The 17,955-nt window shown below is 34.6% G+C and overlaps 2 protein-coding genes across 5 annotated transcripts in view; one reads left to right on the forward strand and one right to left on the reverse strand.

The window, feature by feature from the left end:
* The window catches only part of LOC135692536 (lysine-specific demethylase 5A), a 35,321-nt gene extending 23,500 nt beyond the window's left edge, over positions 1 to 11,821 (reverse strand). For 2 of the 4 annotated variants that reach the window (XM_065210695.2, XM_065210693.2), the window contains exons 1-8: positions 11,573 to 11,821; positions 11,391 to 11,468; positions 9,611 to 9,670; positions 6,792 to 6,854; positions 5,859 to 5,927; positions 2,745 to 2,858; positions 1,518 to 1,637; positions 27 to 123 (exon numbers count right to left, since the gene is read on the reverse strand). In XM_065210695.2, the coding sequence (XP_065066767.2) occupies positions 27 to 123; positions 1,518 to 1,637; positions 2,745 to 2,858; positions 5,859 to 5,927; positions 6,792 to 6,854; positions 9,611 to 9,670; positions 11,391 to 11,468; positions 11,573 to 11,728 (757 nt within the window). In that variant the 5' untranslated portion in view covers positions 11,729 to 11,821. The remainder of the gene's footprint in view (positions 1 to 26; positions 124 to 1,517; positions 1,638 to 2,744; positions 2,859 to 5,858; positions 5,928 to 6,791; positions 6,855 to 9,610; positions 9,671 to 11,390; positions 11,469 to 11,572) is intronic. The other 2 variants (XM_065210694.2, XM_065210696.2) reach the window with 2 other exon arrangements.
* Positions 11,822 to 14,875: 3,054 nt separating this feature from the next.
* Positions 14,876 to 17,955, forward strand: part of LOC135692467 (uncharacterized) — a 33,921-nt gene continuing 30,841 nt past the window's right edge. Inside the window, exons 1-3 of the mRNA XM_065210593.2 lie at positions 14,876 to 15,651; positions 15,994 to 16,202; positions 17,255 to 17,532. Coding sequence (XP_065066665.2) covers positions 15,112 to 15,651; positions 15,994 to 16,202; positions 17,255 to 17,532 — 1,027 coding nt within the window. The 5' untranslated portion in view covers positions 14,876 to 15,111. The remainder of the gene's footprint in view (positions 15,652 to 15,993; positions 16,203 to 17,254; positions 17,533 to 17,955) is intronic.

A 17,955-nucleotide genomic window follows, 5' to 3' on the forward strand; every position in this document is an offset into this window, starting at 1 on the left:
TCCTGGAATCATTAAACACGGTGTACCTGGCTCTTGTTTGATTTGCTTTGAATCAATCATCTTTGGACCTGGTGCAGCAAATCTTAATTTCTGAAACTCTTTGTTGTTCTCTAAGTCCAGATCCTGCATCAATGACAAGCAATCGCCGATATCAGATCCATATAAATTATATGGCATTAACCATTTCTTGCATTAAAATTACGTTCCTAAAACATCATCCAATCCTTAAAAATTTGTTTGAATGTTATGTGACATAGTAGCAGATTTAGCTGAAGAAATTAACATTGGACAAGGGATTTAGGAGCCAGGAAAGGGGGACAAACGGTACATAGTCCTCAGGAAACTTGCAAAGTGCCCTGTACAGAGGCGGCTTTGTGACAAAGAAAAAGCCTCTCATTCATTTTGAAAAGCCTCTTTTTATAATATGCTGCTGCATTAAGGTGGTTCATTTGCAAGATATTTTGGACTGAAAATAGAAGTACATGTCCGTTATGCCCCGCTATTTTCATCCCGCGCCAAGCATTCACTGGAAAGTCGTCTAACGAACCTAACGAGCCTAAACTTGAAGAATGTTTTTGAATCAGTTACAGTGGGTGCAACTGAACTTTTTTTGTTCCTTGCTGCTTAGGCTGCCTTTTCTCTCTAATTTCCTATTTTCGATGGCAAGTCGAATTGGCAGTTGCCAATATGCACCAACAATATCAAAGCCTGATCGCGATTTCTGTCTGTACTTACTTAATCGATATCGATATCCAGGCTTTACCATACTTAATCTCAAGTCTCAATTACAAGAAAAACTTGAGATAGAAACGTGGCAATAAAATACGATGCAGAAGGAAGAAAAATTATAGATGCTTCAATAGAGAAAATGAAGTGTTTGCATGAGCTAAAACATGGGCGATGAAGGAGTTGAAAAAAGTGCATGTCGATTTATCATTCTATAAATTATTCATATTAGCTTTATTAATATCTACAATTAGTAAAATTTATTTCTATCATAACCATTATTTTTTATATCTATTACTATCATCATTGCTATATTAAGCTAAAATTAGATTTCATATCAGTATCGATACTTTTATCACTATCATTCAATTATTGTTATTACTAGTTTATCAGCAATTTTATCTATATTATCATGCATCACAAAATCCAATTATAAATCTTTCTCTTTTGCAGATGTTATTTCTTGCTTTAGTTTCCTTACATTGCATCTTTTTTACTATCTTTCGTCGGTTGACTGCAATTATTTTCTTTACGTGATCATACAAATATATCTTTAGATGATATAAGATGGCGTGTGGGTACATTTCATAAGGCTTGTCTACTTTTTGCAAGACTGATACAAGCTCATAGCAGTGTCAAAAAAGTACAATATTGCTGGTTACTGCGGTTAGACAGCCCCTTTCTGTTAACAGAGGTTCTAAAATTTTTCGCTAGTGCTTTCAAAAGAAAAAAGCTGAAGTGTCAGCATTGATTTATTTATTTGAAAAATTCAGTAAAGCTGTGTGATTTACCGGGCTTACGTTTATATTGAAGAAATCTTGCTCGGTCTTCCGTGACATTCTCGATTTGGTCTTTGGGATGTATTCTCCATCCTCGTATTTGACGGACTTGGCTTTTCTAGCTTGGGCTTCCTGGTTGCGACACAAGACAGATTTGCTCATGATTAGTCGATTCAACTCTACGTTAATAACTGAAGGGGGATGCCTTAGGGTATTTGTGTTTTGATTTTTCAGTGAATTTTTTAGCTACTTTGGAATAGAAAGCATCTGAAAATGGAAACTATAAAAAAGACGAACATTTTGAATAAAATCTTTAAAAATTAAATCTTCTATTGCCCTCTGCTTCCCATGGCCTTTCTGCCAACTCCACCCTCTTTCTCCTTCCTCCTTGATCCTTCCTTGATTTTTCCATGTTCTTCCTTTGGCAAACCTTGCCTTACCTACTCCTACCCTGGTCGCTTTCTTATCCTTCTAAATCATGCATTTGCCATCTCCTTTGCTTTTCACTCCCCTTGCTATCTGTTCCTTGCCCTGTCTTATCGCATCCCTGACCCTACCCTACAATTGCCCCCGTGAAAAGCACTCCCTTGCTTCGCGTCCACTATCCTCTTCTTTAAGTCTTTAAACGTTAGAAAAATACATATCAAACAATCCTTTGATGACCTTAATCCCAAATGCTATTTTCAGTTTAATTGATGTGTTTATAAACTAAAAAACTAGTTAACGTTTGTTAAAGATTTAACGCTAAAGGATTAAAAAGACAACTGAACGGCAGATTCTGAAACAATATTTATCGGTGGGTCCTTGAAACGTTAGATAGAGAAATTTAAGCCAAAACAAAAAAAATATCGAAATTATCAAAAAAGTATGGTTAATAATACCGCAATAATGTGAAACTAAATCAAAATAAACAAAATCAAAGATATTACTTAATTACTTTCTTACCATAACTGTCTCATGGAATATGAATATAAAAAAACTTCTTCACACCCTTTTTAATGATTGGAAAATGGGCATAGTGAAACAAGGCTCTTTCTTTCGATACACAATCAACTCTCTTAGCCCATAAATTCTATCCTTGATGACAAATCAAGGGACAGAATACTTTTGGAAAATCTTTATTTCTCTTAGCTGTCACTCTTCTGTGGAAAATTACATTTTCTAGTTATACATTGCATAAGCTAGGTCAAAATTTGAATTCTTTTTACTATTCAACTCACTTTATTTTCATGAACTTACCAAAGAGTCGCCAGTCATCGCTCCAGACCGAAACACATCAAATGGGAACAAGATTTTCTCGTAGTGGCTTCGAAGCATTGGGTATCCCCTTCCATCTGTCTGTTTGAATCCCATCTACAGATAAGTTTATGAAAATAAATCAATTAATATTTGCCATCATGCTACTCAAAGTTCTTTTATTCTGACTAAGGCTTTCACTGGTAACTTTGTTGACTCTGTCACCCTTTTCTACAAACGTAGAAAGCTAAAGGGTTGGAAAGAAAGAAATCTCTTCTCAAAGGATACAGAACATTGTTTCAGAAATTAATTAAAGGTTGGGGGATTGAACTCAACTCAGAGAGGATCAACATAGTTCTTACAAGCTTTTTCTACTTTATTTCCTTACAGTTTGTAACAGTCTGGAAAGCCTATATCTTAGAAACAGTCCAACAGCTCATTGACAATTTTACACTGTAGAAACATGTGGTAAAAACATAACACACCTATATGTCAAATGATTTAAAGAAAAGTTAAAATGATCTATTACTGATGTGGACTGATGATGACTGACGCAGATTTATTGTAAAACTGGTAACTGAAGATTGGACATTGTTGACAGATGACCAGGCGCGGATCCAGATAAATTTGTGACCGGGTTATTAGGAACCATATTTTGCCCATGGGATAATCCAGTACATCCTTAGGTCTCTCACTCCCCGAAAATACCTACCATCGTCTCTTCGCTATAAAAAGAATGTCAGTTGCGACCATCATATATCAATCAGCAAATTTTGTATAGCAGATTTTGCATTGCCAACAAAGGGATTTCAGGGGTGTTATGATTATGAAGGGGCTCTGGGAGCTCAGTCCCCCTTGTTGAAATCCAGAGTTCAGAGTAAGCTGCATCTATTCACAAAATACGAAATTTTGTCGGAAAATATTACGCATGATTTAGGTAGATGGTTAATGGTAACTTTTCGAAAATTTATTTAATATAGTGATTAATGATGAAAAAATTAGCCCCATCCAGAATAAGAAGCCTCTCTGAACTTACCCTGGGTACCAGAGCCGCAAAACTTAGGGCAACAAAAAAAATTGTTTTCTGTTCATACATTTCTGTTTCTCTGGCTCTTTGCCCTTGTGGGTCTCTTTTAGTCTTTAACAACCTTACTTCGATTTTAGCATCTGTTGCTTCATTTACTATTTTTTTAATTTTTAAAAAAATTCATCTTTCTTTTTCTCATACTCTATCGGTTTCGCTAAAATTCAAAGGGAGACCATTCGATTCCATTGCACAATTCAGATCTACAACGCGCAAGCCGGTCAGAACCCGGTGAAACTTTTAGAACCTGTTGGAGTTTCGTATCTTCGTATTTTGCAATCTTGAGCGGTTTTTGACCGGTTTGAAGGCTAAAAATAGTTTTGAATGAATGGGTTACCGGGTTAGGATTTTCTTCTTTCAAGGATTTACTACGCAACCTTGATAACTCTTCGAATTTCAAAAGATAATATTGGCGACGCTTGATTGGCTTCATTGACAGCGAGCGCTGGGACACAAAGAGCACTGTCAATAACTTGATTGCTTCACAAAAAGTCACATTGTTTATGCAATCAAGATGCTAGTTTGTTGGTAAATGGCAAATACCGTAAATCCTCGAATTAGCCTCCCTTTATTTTTGATATTTTTGGATGGGGGCTTATTAGAGGGGGGAGGGCTTATAAAATTATTGTAGACAATAAGAAGACATTATTAAAAGACCTCGTTTATTTTAGTAGAAATTTCTATATGAGCATTTAATTAATCATTACCAAAAGTATGAATTTGTTGTGAGGATTCAATGAAACGTCATAAGCAACCTCAGATGGTAAAATCTTCAAATTGAGGGGTCCAAATTGAGAATTTGCGGTAGCAGCAGTGGGGGCTTATTCGAGGGTGGCTTATTCGAAGGGGGCAAATTTGTAGTTCTAGGGTGGGGGCTTACTCCAAAGAGGTGATAATAATAATCATATTGATAAACATTCTTCTCTCTATATTTACTAAAACATATATAAAATAAATAATTTCTAGAAATCTGTCCGGCTATTGAAACCTGTCAACCCGGTCTAGATCCGCACCTGGATGACTATTATCAAGATGCCTGTGATGAATACCTTTCTAAAGAATACTTTTCACTCCATTGCATTTACAAGGCCTCAAACATTTTAAAATCACTCAAAAACCAACATTAGAAATATATATAAGCAACTTAAAGAACCCATTTTCATTTCCAAATCTTGTAAAAGCCTAAAATGATATCAGTTAAAACTTTCGTGCTTTAATTCTAGGCAACAGCTTGATGACCAAGTTTGCAACTGCCTGCTAATCACTGAGTAACTTAGATAATGGCAGTCATCAGGATTTGGTTTGCTGAGTATGATATAATTATTATGCCAAACTTTGGATTCATGTGGCATCATCAATCTTGTTTCACTGAACTTGCAATTTCTGTTGCTATTTGTTGGTTTTGGATTCATGTGGCATCATTAATTTTGTTTCACTGAACTTGCAATTTCTGTTGCTGTTTGTTGGTTCGTTCTTTTATTTGAGTTTTGCTATCTATCATGTGTGGTGTAACCATGTGTTGCCTTTTATAATGTTAACAATATTTGATCAAACAAAGAAGCAAACAATTAACATGCTTTCTCTGTGATATTTAATGGCACCAGCAGTTCTCTATAGCACCTGCTGTCTATACCAACAATGTTCTGTGATAACAATTTCAACCTCAAAAAGAGCTCAACAAGAAAGTGATCCTGATCATCATCAATGAAACTTTCTTCATGCATCTAAAAGCCTGTTATGAGCCAAATGTTCAGAAACATATTTTGAAAAAAAGAGAGTTACTAAATGTGTAAATAAATAAAGGAAGACATAGACCGGCATCTCTTAAAACAGATAGCAAATCAAATAAACAAAACAACCAATACAAATAATGGAAGTAAAATTTTTGACATAGCAAAGAACAGGAATCTCCAGAGATCTATGCTTGCAAACATCTGTAAAGGGCAATGCAAACAATGGAGCAACTTAGTATAGACAAATTGGATGACTAAATCCTTTAAATTTACTTGGCTTAATAATTACATAAGGTCTACCTTCTGAGCAACTTTGCTCCATTTACGCTGTCTTGTGACATCTTCAAATCCACCCTCTTCCTGAACCACCTAAAAAATACCCACTTTGTTAGCTGAAAGTTCCTTACATTATCAAACACTCATTTATAACAAAGGAAATGATAAAACTAGGAACGAAACTGATGGAAACAGCATTAATGACAACAATAACCTTTATTACAAAATTTTTATGTGATTTCTTTTGCCTATATAACTATGTAAGTGTTCTGATACAGCTCTGATACAAATACTTATTAACTATTTAAAAGATCACAAAGTTAGACTGGCATTATAGTGAACAACTAAAACCAAAAAAATATATTATTTGATCGCTCATCAAAATGTTATTTCATCAAATTCTGTGTATCTTATTAGGTATGAAGTTTCAGAAGACATGTTGATTGTATTACATAATGAAAATAAGCATAGGTCAACAATATAGTAGTGGCAAACTGATAGCTTTTGTTGACTTTACAAGCAGCCTGCTTCAAAAATGCATTTCAAGACTTGCCTAATGGATAACATTCATATTCCCTATAATGTTTTGTTCTTACTTCATACCACAAAATACAGTGAAACCCTGCTATGAAGAGCTCCATTTACTACAAACGTCTTGCAATAGGGACAAAAATCTCATCCCTTGGAACACTTTCTGCATAATGAGCCTTGATATTACCAAATCCCACTCAAAGCAGGATTCCACTGTGTAAAAAAAGTAAGAGGAATTGCTGATAACAATAGCCTGCCTAAAATGCTATTGGGAAAGGTACACTACAAACATAGAACAGGCTCCTAATTTCAGGGAATAAAAGGGCAAAGACACAAGGTAGATGCAATATTTATAGTGCAGTCAAACTAGTGAAGGCAAAACTATGAAGGCAAAGAATTTGAAAACATTTAAAAGCAGATACTAACCTTGTGGAGGAGATACAAATCAAGAGGTTTCTTATCTACATTTGGGATCTTTAAAGCTGAGCCCTACAATGAAAATGTAAATTGAAAAATAACAGCATGATAAAAACTCATCTTACAATTGAAAACATAAAAACCTGTTACCTTACACTATTCCAACATAAAATAATTATGATTTCTAATGCAAAAATATAAGTGGAAGAATCTTTAGAACATTAGCAATTACAGCCTATAACTTAAAAGTTTGAGGATTACCTTACTTTGAAAAAATGTAACTTTGTCAACAAACTAGCTAAATAAAATTTTTTTTCCTTTTAATAGATATGTCAAGTTCGCATGAAAAATCTTCAATAGAACCATATCCAGTTTTTTATTGGCCAAAAAATCAACTTCATTTAACATGTTTGCAGTACATGTTACAGATCTTTGACTTGAATGTTATTTGGGAACAACCCGCTGTAATTATGACATGAAAGATGACCTTAAAATCAGACTATGGCAAAAAACAAGCAGCTGAATTGAAAATAATTTTGCTACATGACAAGTGCTAGCATAGGTAGTTGATCAATACTGTGTTGATGCAATATATGTTGATACAACATAATAGAGGATGGAAAAATGTTTTGGTGAATTCGTGTCTTTTTACTTTGTGTGACTGTTTCATGTGCAGTTACATCTAGCCAAAGTTATGATATTATATCAGTACTCCGTAGCACTCAAGCTCCTTGGCTAACAAGGATTTATAAAAAAAAGTAGAAATTTGTTTGAAATGACGGTACAAAACTGAAAGTATTTAACATTATTTAATAAAAAGTTTATATAATATATTGCACCTAATAGATTCAATGAGCTTACTCCTAAAGAAAATAGAGGAGGGCATGATGATTTGAGCTGTAAAATGAAAATAGAGGAGAACATTACCTAATCTTTATTACTCAATATTGGATATATGAAATTTGTTGGCATGCTGGTAATCGCACGCCTTGAAAAGTTTAGACCTGCAATCTGTAAACTGGAGACCTTATGATTTTGTGAAGAACTGATAGCCTTTTAAATGCCATATATGAGTTTGAAGGGGTGTATGTAGTACCAAATAATTTTTACCGAAATCAGAAGAAGTTTCTTGAAATCATAATAATTTAACAAACAGCATACAGGTTTTTAGGCCCTGTTGCAATTACTTTGTCTTCAAATGAGGACAAATTCGAATGAATCTTTTAGATGTTGAGTTACATTAATATGCTGAACAGATAAAAATGGTGTAATGGAGACACCCACATTTATTGTTTTGACTGAAATGGAGTTGTGGGGAGTAATGGGAACAGTTCAAGAAAAAATAAAAACTGAATGATAAAAGGGAGGCATATGGAAACCGAGTTAAAATGTCCCTGGAAATGCCATCAAGATAATTACTTTTAAGAAACAAAAAATTACTTTCGAGAAAATAAACAAGAAATAGTAAAAAAACAGAAGAGAAAAAGAACAGCAAGTCAAAACATGGAACTGTGTATGTGATATAAAAGTATGCCTCGGGACAATTAGGCATGGTAATATTACCAGACTGATTATTCTTTCTATATATATATGAAAAAACATTAATTGATTACTTTCTTATTTGCTAATAAGTTATAATCAAAATAATACCAAATTTTTAGTGATTCATAGAAACAGTTAATGTAGCTGAGATTCAAATGTTTTTTTAACCTTTAATGATATTGTGAGGCGTGTCAAATACAAACAGAAACACAATAAGAATAATTTGTGTATCTCGAGTGTAAAACACAAACCTACTGACGAGAAAACAAAGAAAAACAACTTTTATCTCCAGCTTCAATTTGCAGATTGATTACATATATACCATATGTCAACCACTAAAATAATCATGGCAGCTTCGAAGGCAGAATGAGACAAATTGCATCTACTTAAATGTATTTCTGATGAATTTGTTTAATAATGCAATTTTATATTTGCCTGAGAAAGTGATTAATAAATTAGCCACCTAGTAGTTAGTTGATTTAGGATACACCTGATGAAAGAATAACAGCTATTTGCTGTGTAGGCCCCGAGGAAACATCAGCTGTACAAACTTAACATTATAAGCTTTATGTTCTTTCCTGACCATGATATTTAAATGATAATAGATGAAAACTGTCATTTGGATTCAAAAGAGACTGGACAGACTCATTTCTAAACAGATTACAATATCATTCAAGTCAAAAGAAATTCTTATATCTTATTCATACACAATAGAAAGGCTCACTGTATAGGAAAACAACACCAATTGAGGAAAAACAGATCAGGGATGGTTGTGTATAAATTAACCCAGGAAATCACTCAAATTGAGTGGTTGACTGGGAATGTCCAGCTTCTGAAGCTTATTGTGAAGTCTATTGATTTTATGATATAAAACATAGCAAAAAGCCAACTTAATAATATATTCTAACACAAACAGATATTGTGATAACAAAAATTCATGGTCTTGCATTTAAATTGTCTGCTACAAGAACGTCTTGCATTTAAATTGTCATAAGCTTCAATGGTACACAAGCTTCTACAAGCTTTATTAAAAAAATCACCAATACTTACCTAATTTAAAAAAAGATATTAAAGATATTAAAAAATGAAGATTTACTACTTTAAAAGCAATAATAAAAAAAGGTGAAAAATGTTATTTGTTCCCATCATAATACAGGATTACTTATTAGTAGCTTTTAACTTATTTACAAAATAAAAACAACCCAGAAATTTATTCATAAGATATCAACTAAGCCCATGATTTTTACATTTGTACAGACTTGAAAAGTGAATTAAAAAAGACTTACCTGAAGTTCCCAGAACTTTGCAATTGAATCTAAAAAATTTAGTTTTACCCGGGTCTTTACCTAAAAATACAATAGGATAAACAATAACTGGAAGTCACTAAACTATCCACACTGTTTTCTAAAATGTGGCTAAATTGATTCTGAAAATAGCAACATGTGATAATTTGATCATAGTATTCTTATAACCAGAACATTTCATAGTAAATTTTATTAAAGGTCCTTGTACAACCCACATGCATAAAATGGTTGCCTGTGTTTTGTATTTTTATGCAGTACAATATTAGGTCGAATTTGGAATTATAGTCACAATGCAAACCTGTTGCACAAGAGCCTTAAACGCTGGTCTAAAATTTCAATATTAACAATTCTTAAGGAGTCTCGGAAACAGAGATTGCCTATTTTTTCCCTCACAGGACTGGCTAAAGAAATATTTTACTCTACAACAATTCAACAGTTGTGAACCCTTATCAGAAAATGTCATTAAGTAAAAGTCCGAAACAGACACCTTTTTATCATTTATACTCATGGGTCGCTCAAATCTCAACTTTACTTTTGATAAATTGGAAAGGGTTTAGTTTCTAAATTTACTCAAGCCATTTCTGGTATAGCTTTCTTATCTAGAAGAAGGGCTTACAGTTCCCTAACAACATATACTGCAGTGTTAGAAATTTAGAGTTAAGTAAAGAAAGTGAAGGAAAACATCTCCTTTAGTGTAAACAACTCATAAATTAGATTTTTGTTCATTAATAAAGTCAATTTAGAGGGGAAATAGTGAGTCAAACTACTTTAAATTAGCTTTTGCATGCTGATAACAGCCTGTTATTTTCAAACTTGAAAAACTTAGGCCTGCTACTAGACCTTAACATAAATCATATTTTCATGAAATTTATTTGCTAATGTGCCAACTTTTGCACTACTACTGGCTGTAAACATGCACATAGCATTTTTTATACTTCAGTTGTGCTGTGACTGCATTTTAATCAATAAATAGGCTATTTCAACACAGAATCCTTCAAACATCAACACATTTCCAAAGAACTGAATCGACCTATTAGTAACAACTGATATTTTCAACCAAATGTTGTGAGTTGATTTTATTTCTCTGGCAAATTTCCAGACATGTCATTGCAGATGACTTCAAAATAGGTGGAATGAGTTTCTTATCGCAACACAATCATTTGCCTTGAAATATTTCTTAAATTTGTTAACCCTTTTATTGCAAATATCATTCTATTTTAACAGTTTATTCTACAACGATCGAAAGAAGAACACGATTCTTCCGTGTGTGAAACGCGACGAGACACGAAAGTTGCCCAAACAACAAAGCCCTGGCGTCGATATATAGCACGTTTTTCTCTTACGTAATGTCTTGATTATACCAGGATCGAAAACTTGTATTCTGAACCTTTGTCGTTTATCCCATCTTTAAAAAATGAAAGCTTTTAAGAAAACAAATCGAAAATCTTACAGCTATAGTAAAAACAATGCCAACGGCTTCTCTCCACCCTATATCTTATCCGCTGATCGTCACAATGGAAGTGATCTTTCCTTCAAAAAAGCTACCTTACTTTGCTTTCAGTTTTCGCAACGTATGTAGTCTTTACTGCCGTAAAAAACTAGGGCCAAGCCATTCTTATTGTTATTCGTCTTGAAATTATTATTTATCCATGAAATATGGGTATAAAAGGCAGACAAAAACCAGCCACATGACCAGAAGCTGTGACATCGAAGCCAGGGCATTGTTCATACAGCCATGAAGGCAAAGGGAATTTTTGGTTACCTCTAACTCATTTAATCGCTGAATTCGTGGGGTGAACTTGAATTTCTCTACATCAACACAGAATGGTGGCTGCCATTCCTAAAATGCAAGGAACAAACTTTGTACTTTATTCATATCTAACAAAATCTGCAAAGTACTTCTCGAAAAACGACCGGATGAATAGATTGAAACACTCAGCTGACCGGTGGTGGTCTAATTTTGCATATTCCGATTTTTTCGGCAAAAGGACGAATCTTTGCGATAAATGCCAAAGGATCTTTAAATTCTTCTTCATTTGGCTCGAATACTGGAGCCTCCGGTGGTTGAATGAATGTGACTCTTTCTCCCTCCGAGTACATATTCTTGAGAAAACGCCAGGCCTACGTACAGCGGTTTGACTTGTGAAGGCTACGCCATCTTACTTTACTGCTTCACGATGATTGCGAATGCGCAAAGTATAAAAGCAAATCACGTGATGTTTCTCTCAGTTTCTACTGGATAGAATTCTGAAGCAAATGCAAGCGAAAATAGAGAGTTTCATCCAATTCAATTTAAAAATTCTTTGTTTACTGTGTCACTTCGACAACAAGACAAGTGTTACCCAGTGTCTTTTCATTCAATATTTGGAGGCCAAAGAATACCAAATGGGGATCTGTTCACTAACAAGGATTTTATATCCATATATCCTAGAAACCCATTCAATGTTACAATAAATTTTCACATAGAGAATGGATGAGATGAACATTTGACCATTCGTCAGTAGAAAAACACCTCGAATTTTGCTCTGATGAGGCCCTGTTTACCGGGGCGAAATATCAGCCATTACTGATTTATGTGTGTTTGTTGTTGTTCATTCTCGTCGCGTTGCAGTCTAACTTTCTTACTAAAAAACACCTCGACGTCAATTTTTTCTCATTTTTCACATAATGATCTTTTTTGAGTTTGCATTAATAAAGCATAACATTATCAATGGCACAAAGAATAAGTTAATTTTTCAAAAGTGATCACAGAGGTATCCGTCTCTTAATTACTTTCCTAAAGATCCCAAAGATAATCCAAATATCTTTAAAGCGTTTCTTTAAAAATAGGGCGTTATTAAAAAAATATTTTAGGGAGAGGCTTTCCCTCAAACAAGATTATGCTTAGTCCTGAATAAAAATATATTTGGCATAACCAATGCAATTATAAAAATTTCTTCCAAATGTTCTGGTCTTGTTATTTGCTTTATTAATTCAAACGAGGGTTTTCAAAATTCAAGAGGGTCAAAATTTGTTCAGGTGGCAAAGATAAAGCAGTCCATTTCTATCATGAACACAGTTGAGAATCATATTTCCTTTGTGACATTTATGCTGATGGTAGTTTATCAAAATCACGTTCAAGGTCTAAAAGCCAAGCTAGATGTGCCCTCTGACGTCACAAACAGGGTTTGAGATATGAAGAATGAAAAATCAAAATGAACGGCCTGTGTTGAAAAACACACACTTTTGGGCATGTTAATATTATGCAGTTAGAGTCGAAGAATCTACGTGCTTAGATGCATTTCTAAAGAGCTTTACTTAGCTTCCTCACTTTTAGGCAGCGTTAACACGAGACCGGTTCCACTTGAAACCGTACTAAAATGAGCACGGTTAGGCCTTCCGTTTACACGGGACCCGTCGGAACCGTTCCAAATGGAACTACTAGCCGTAAAAAAACGGGATCCCTAAGAAAAAAGTACCATTTGGAACCGTTTAGAAATTTCTTGTGTAAGCTTTAAACATTCCAGAATAAAATTTACCCAAGGATTTCATAAAACATATACATTCTATGCATAACTTTGAAGCGCTACTTTGTGTATTTATGACATTGTAAATGTAATAAGGGTATATTTAATTGGAATTTGGAATTCACGCTATTTTGATTCATAGGCAGAGTCAGGTCGTCATTTCATCTAACTGTTTTAGAACCCATGTACATACAATGAAAAAACCGCCATTTCTAGTGTTTTCTAGTATTGTGGATGCAAAAGAAGTTCATTTGACTCCATTTCTAGTGTTTTTTCTTTCGGCAAGTGGCAGTGATCTGGTCAACCTTAATAGCCATAACAAACTCGCAGTGCTGATTGACCTATTTGTATCAAAAAATTGGTATTTGTATTTCGTAGCTTGTTGTTTTCCATCATTATTCTGATGTTTTACACTCTGATGAAAAGAGACAGACGATAAGCTTAAGCATGTTTTAAAATGACAAATTTTTAAAAACCGTTTTTTGCTGCACCAAAAGTAATTTAGATTCATAGAGATAGAAATATTTCTACCTCTATGTTTAGATTTACTATGTTTAGATTACAGGCGCGCAGTGGGAGTTTGATTTCTGGAAAGGGGCTAGATACAATACTTTGCCCCAAAATTCCGACAGAGTAGCAAAGCTATCGAAGTTGTTCAACCAATTTTGGCTTCAGAAGAGGCTTTAGAGAGGCTTTAGCCCTCCTGCTTTACCTGGGATGTAGCCATAAAAGTTTAACAAGGAGGCTGTAAGATCTTAGTCCAGATCCGCATCACTTCCATTCGACCGAAGCATAACTTTAACATAGGATAAGAGGTATGCAATTGTGGGAAAACACAATTATTGTTTCCTAGTCAAATGACTTTCAATATTTCCTAGCTCGCTGTTTGAGTGAGCATCGTTGCAAAACTTGCAAATGCCCTTTCAGTCTAAGCAGTGGCAATTTTGAAAACTGCTTTTATGTCTTCCAAATAATAGCTTCTGGCATTTGAACTCCACATTTGAGCTTCCCTGCTTATTCATTACAACTTTACTGTATAAGAATACTTAAGCTTCTGTTGATCCTCGATCATCTTAAAAGTTTTTACTTTGAATCTATGTTCCTTCTTAACCAATTATTAAACGTGGGGTGAAACCGAGGTCAGTTCTCTTTCAAAACGGAAAACTTGTTTTTAAGAGGAAACAAGTCAGATGTCAGAAGCTTCAGGCAAAGGTTGTATTATCGCTAAGCTAAGTCTTTCCTTTGCTGAAAATTCGGGAAATCTTAGGCAAAATCTCTGGTAGAGTCTGAGCTTAGCAATTGTTTTGGATATGCTATAAACCCGGGGGAGTACTCCCATTATTGCCTGACAGGGGGGTCCGGTCAGGGTCAAAGAGGGCCAACGCTAAAATTTTAGAAAATTACCCTCAAATGGTAGTACTTTTTGACAAAAACCGAAAATATTTCCTTGCTAGCATCCATTTCTTTGTACTCTCCTGGTCCTTTTTTGACAAATTTGTTGTTTGGGGAAAGATAAATCTTGTTCATTATCTATAACAAATCGCAAGCTAAACTGAGCAGTTAAGTTACTATCGAAAATTTGGTAAGACCCTCAAACTTACTGGACCCCCTGTCAGGCCTTAATTGGAGTACCCATCCCCCCACCCCCACCCCGGGGTTATAAAATTGTAGCAGAGTGAGCCTTGATTGAGTTTTGATTGAATCGCAATTTCACCGAAGCGAGGCTGATAGAAAATGATCGTCGACAAAGGATTTCATTTGTTTTGACAACGATATTTGCGGCATCGAAAAAGTCATGGAGGAGCAACCCACGTAAAGAAAAAATACCCAGCGTTGTTCTCGATTTCAAGAAATTTGGTGCTTGTGAAAACGGATTCTATTATATAGAATAGTAATTCTAACTTGCAAATGTAAAATATGTATATTACGATAAAAAGGTCAAACCGATTCGGCTAGGCCCAGCTTTGGATCGACAGGATGGTTGTTCAGGATTTTGATTTATTATTTGATATAATTGATACAGACTTTAAGGGCCACCTTACTGTCGAAGAAGTCCAATTATTTGATGAAAGCACTTTCTTTGAGGCACTCGATTTAGTGCAAATATCAGCAGCTTTCAAAACAGTTTGTGGAAATGAAAATGGGAAGTGCACAAGGGGTGAATTTGCAGCATTGCTGCAAGAATTGGAGCGTCGTCGTTCGCTCGAAGCAAAGGTTTTATGGGATTTCAAAGCCCTGGACTTAGACAAAGATGGCAGAATTTCACTACAATCTGCACTATTTTTGTGCAAAACAGTTCACGACAAAAGGTTCTCACTCAAACTCTGGAACAGCTTTCTAAGCTCACGGTACAGGCCAGAAGATGACGTAGCATTTGATGAGATCAGAATGTTTCTTTGTAACATTCCAGAATTTGAGCCATCTGAGGAGAGAGAGTATACTCATTATAGCATTCAAGTTCGAGAAAATCAGAAAGAAAGGGATTATAACCTTCACCAAAGCTTAGTTGCCTGGCAGGTCTGTGCAGAAAAATTTTATTGCTGCTTTTAAAAAAGAATGACCTTCAGTTTAAATAAATTAGTAAAAAAAAGTCAGTTGCTTTAGCTGATTGCATATGATCAATTACGCACATGAGAGCAGGATGGTAAAGACAACTCAGCACAAACAGTTTCTGCTTATCATTTTAATTTCCTTAAAATAAAACTAAATATAAAATTCTAATAAAGATGTTGCTAAAATATTATTAAGAACATAGCTTGAATAGCCAAAGACCTCTCTGTAATATGTTATTTGACAACTCTAATAGTAGTTTAACCCCATGTGTTAATTTCTAAATTTTTTAGACTTGATTGTTTGTAGGAGGATGAAGCTGCTGTTGTGCAAAAGGAAAAGGATAAGAAAGCACGAGTGGAAAAATTGAAGAATAAAGCAGATCACTTGATTGATAGGCTTGACGAAATTAGTTTTCAGGCACTTCTTGAGGAAGACGATGACTTCCAAGGTAATGCTTGGGAACGGCCAATAGAAAGAGTAAATGCCACTGACCTGCTAGATGCAATGAAAAACAAGTAAGTATAAAAGGATAAGATATAATTTTGAACCTTTTACTTTATAAACTTTTATTTTAACAGGACCCTTAGTGATAGCAGTATTATCTTTACTGAAAAGGCTATCTTCAACTGTTTTTTGCCTCAACTGAGAGTATTTTTTACTTTCATGTTACTTTCACATTGCTCTTTGTTTAACAACATAAAGCTATTATTCAATGCAAATAACTTTTCAATTCTTAAGAAGTTTTGAATTACCAGTAAGGATTGTAGTGAAGTAGGATATTTCAATTTCAACTATAGCCAGGTTACCTGAAATTGATGCCCTTCCTCTATTTTTTGTGCATCGTCCAGCGTTTAGTTCAGATTCACACATAGATGAAAGGGTCAACCTAAAATTTGTGCTATTAGTTGATTTTTTGAAAACTGAAGTAACTTAGAATTTATGGCTCTAACTACACATCTTCAGCAACATTTAGGGTAAGACTGTACATAGTTTAGCCTATTTTCTGAGCAGGTTTTTTGAAACTGGAATTTTTTGCAACTTTTGATCTCCAAAATATGACCCTCCTTATGACATAGAATGAGGAGGGACATATTTTCCAAAATATGACCCTCCTTAAAAGAACTTTGGGAAATTCAGGTATTATGCATCATAAAAAGGATCTGATTTCAATTCTTAAGGAACCTTGCTACACGCCTCTCTGCAGGAGATGGTAATGTAAGTAGCTGCTATAACTGGATTTGAAGAACAAGAGTTCAAGTTTTAGCTTTGAGCTACCTATATTTGCAGTGTTTAGACAAATAGCTGCAAAACTTGTTTTTGGCCTTTAGCTAGTGTTTCTTCAGCAAAGGGTCTCCTTGGCATAAACTCCTTGTTTAAGCTAGTTTTATAGTCAGTGTTAGTATCATTTTTTTTATTTTATGAGATACCTAGTGTTTGAGTCCAGAGAAACCCCATATCTATATTCTTTGTCTTGTTTTGCATGGGAATTGCTCCCCTAAGTCCATATAATGAAACTTAGTTCTATTATGGAGACTTGTGTAAAACAATTATATCAATTCTGCCCTAGATACGATTCAATAAGAGAGCATTTGCTTTTGAAAATGCTGAAAATTCAGGTTGGAGAGGGCATGTGGGCAGCATTGTCCAGCAAAGAGCAGAATGAAAGACTATCACATCTGAAGGTCGAAGAAGAAAGACTGAGAAAGGAAGGGAAACTGGAACTAACTAAAAGATTTCCAGGTGCAAAACATGAAACTGGTTTTAGTCTTTTGTATATCATGGATGAAAGTCATGCAGAGATGGAACTGAGGGAGCAGAAAATGTCAGAGAAGATTAAAGAGAGTGGTAGGTTTTTTTGAGAAGTAAATTTCTCCTAGTGCAGAATTTATTTGTCGATTTTGATTCATTTATTTATAAAAAAGCAAACAGTTGAGTACATTAAAGCTTTTCGCCTGACACTTTTCAGAGTTAAAGACGTCAGAACATAGGTAAAAAACTCTACCCTAGGAAGCATATATACCCAGTTGTGGTCGAATATATCGAAATAGGCCAATCAGAAACGCGATCACATGACTGTTGAGGTTGTCCAATCTGTGCTGCTTGCCTATCTCAATCAAGTTTTAAACATTGAAGAGTGTCAGACGAGAAGCTTCAGTTAACTCGAATCTTTCCTTCCAAAGCCATTTTTATTGATTTATAAGAAACAACTAAGTTCAGTTTTGAAAATCCTGAACTAGCAAAGATCTTCATAAGTCTGAATCATTATAA

Source organism: Rhopilema esculentum, chromosome 3 (assembly GCF_057945365.1).
Source record: "Rhopilema esculentum isolate cy_ngs chromosome 3, ASM5794536v1, whole genome shotgun sequence".
Classification (NCBI taxonomy): Eukaryota; Metazoa; Cnidaria; class Scyphozoa; order Rhizostomeae; family Rhizostomatidae; genus Rhopilema; species Rhopilema esculentum.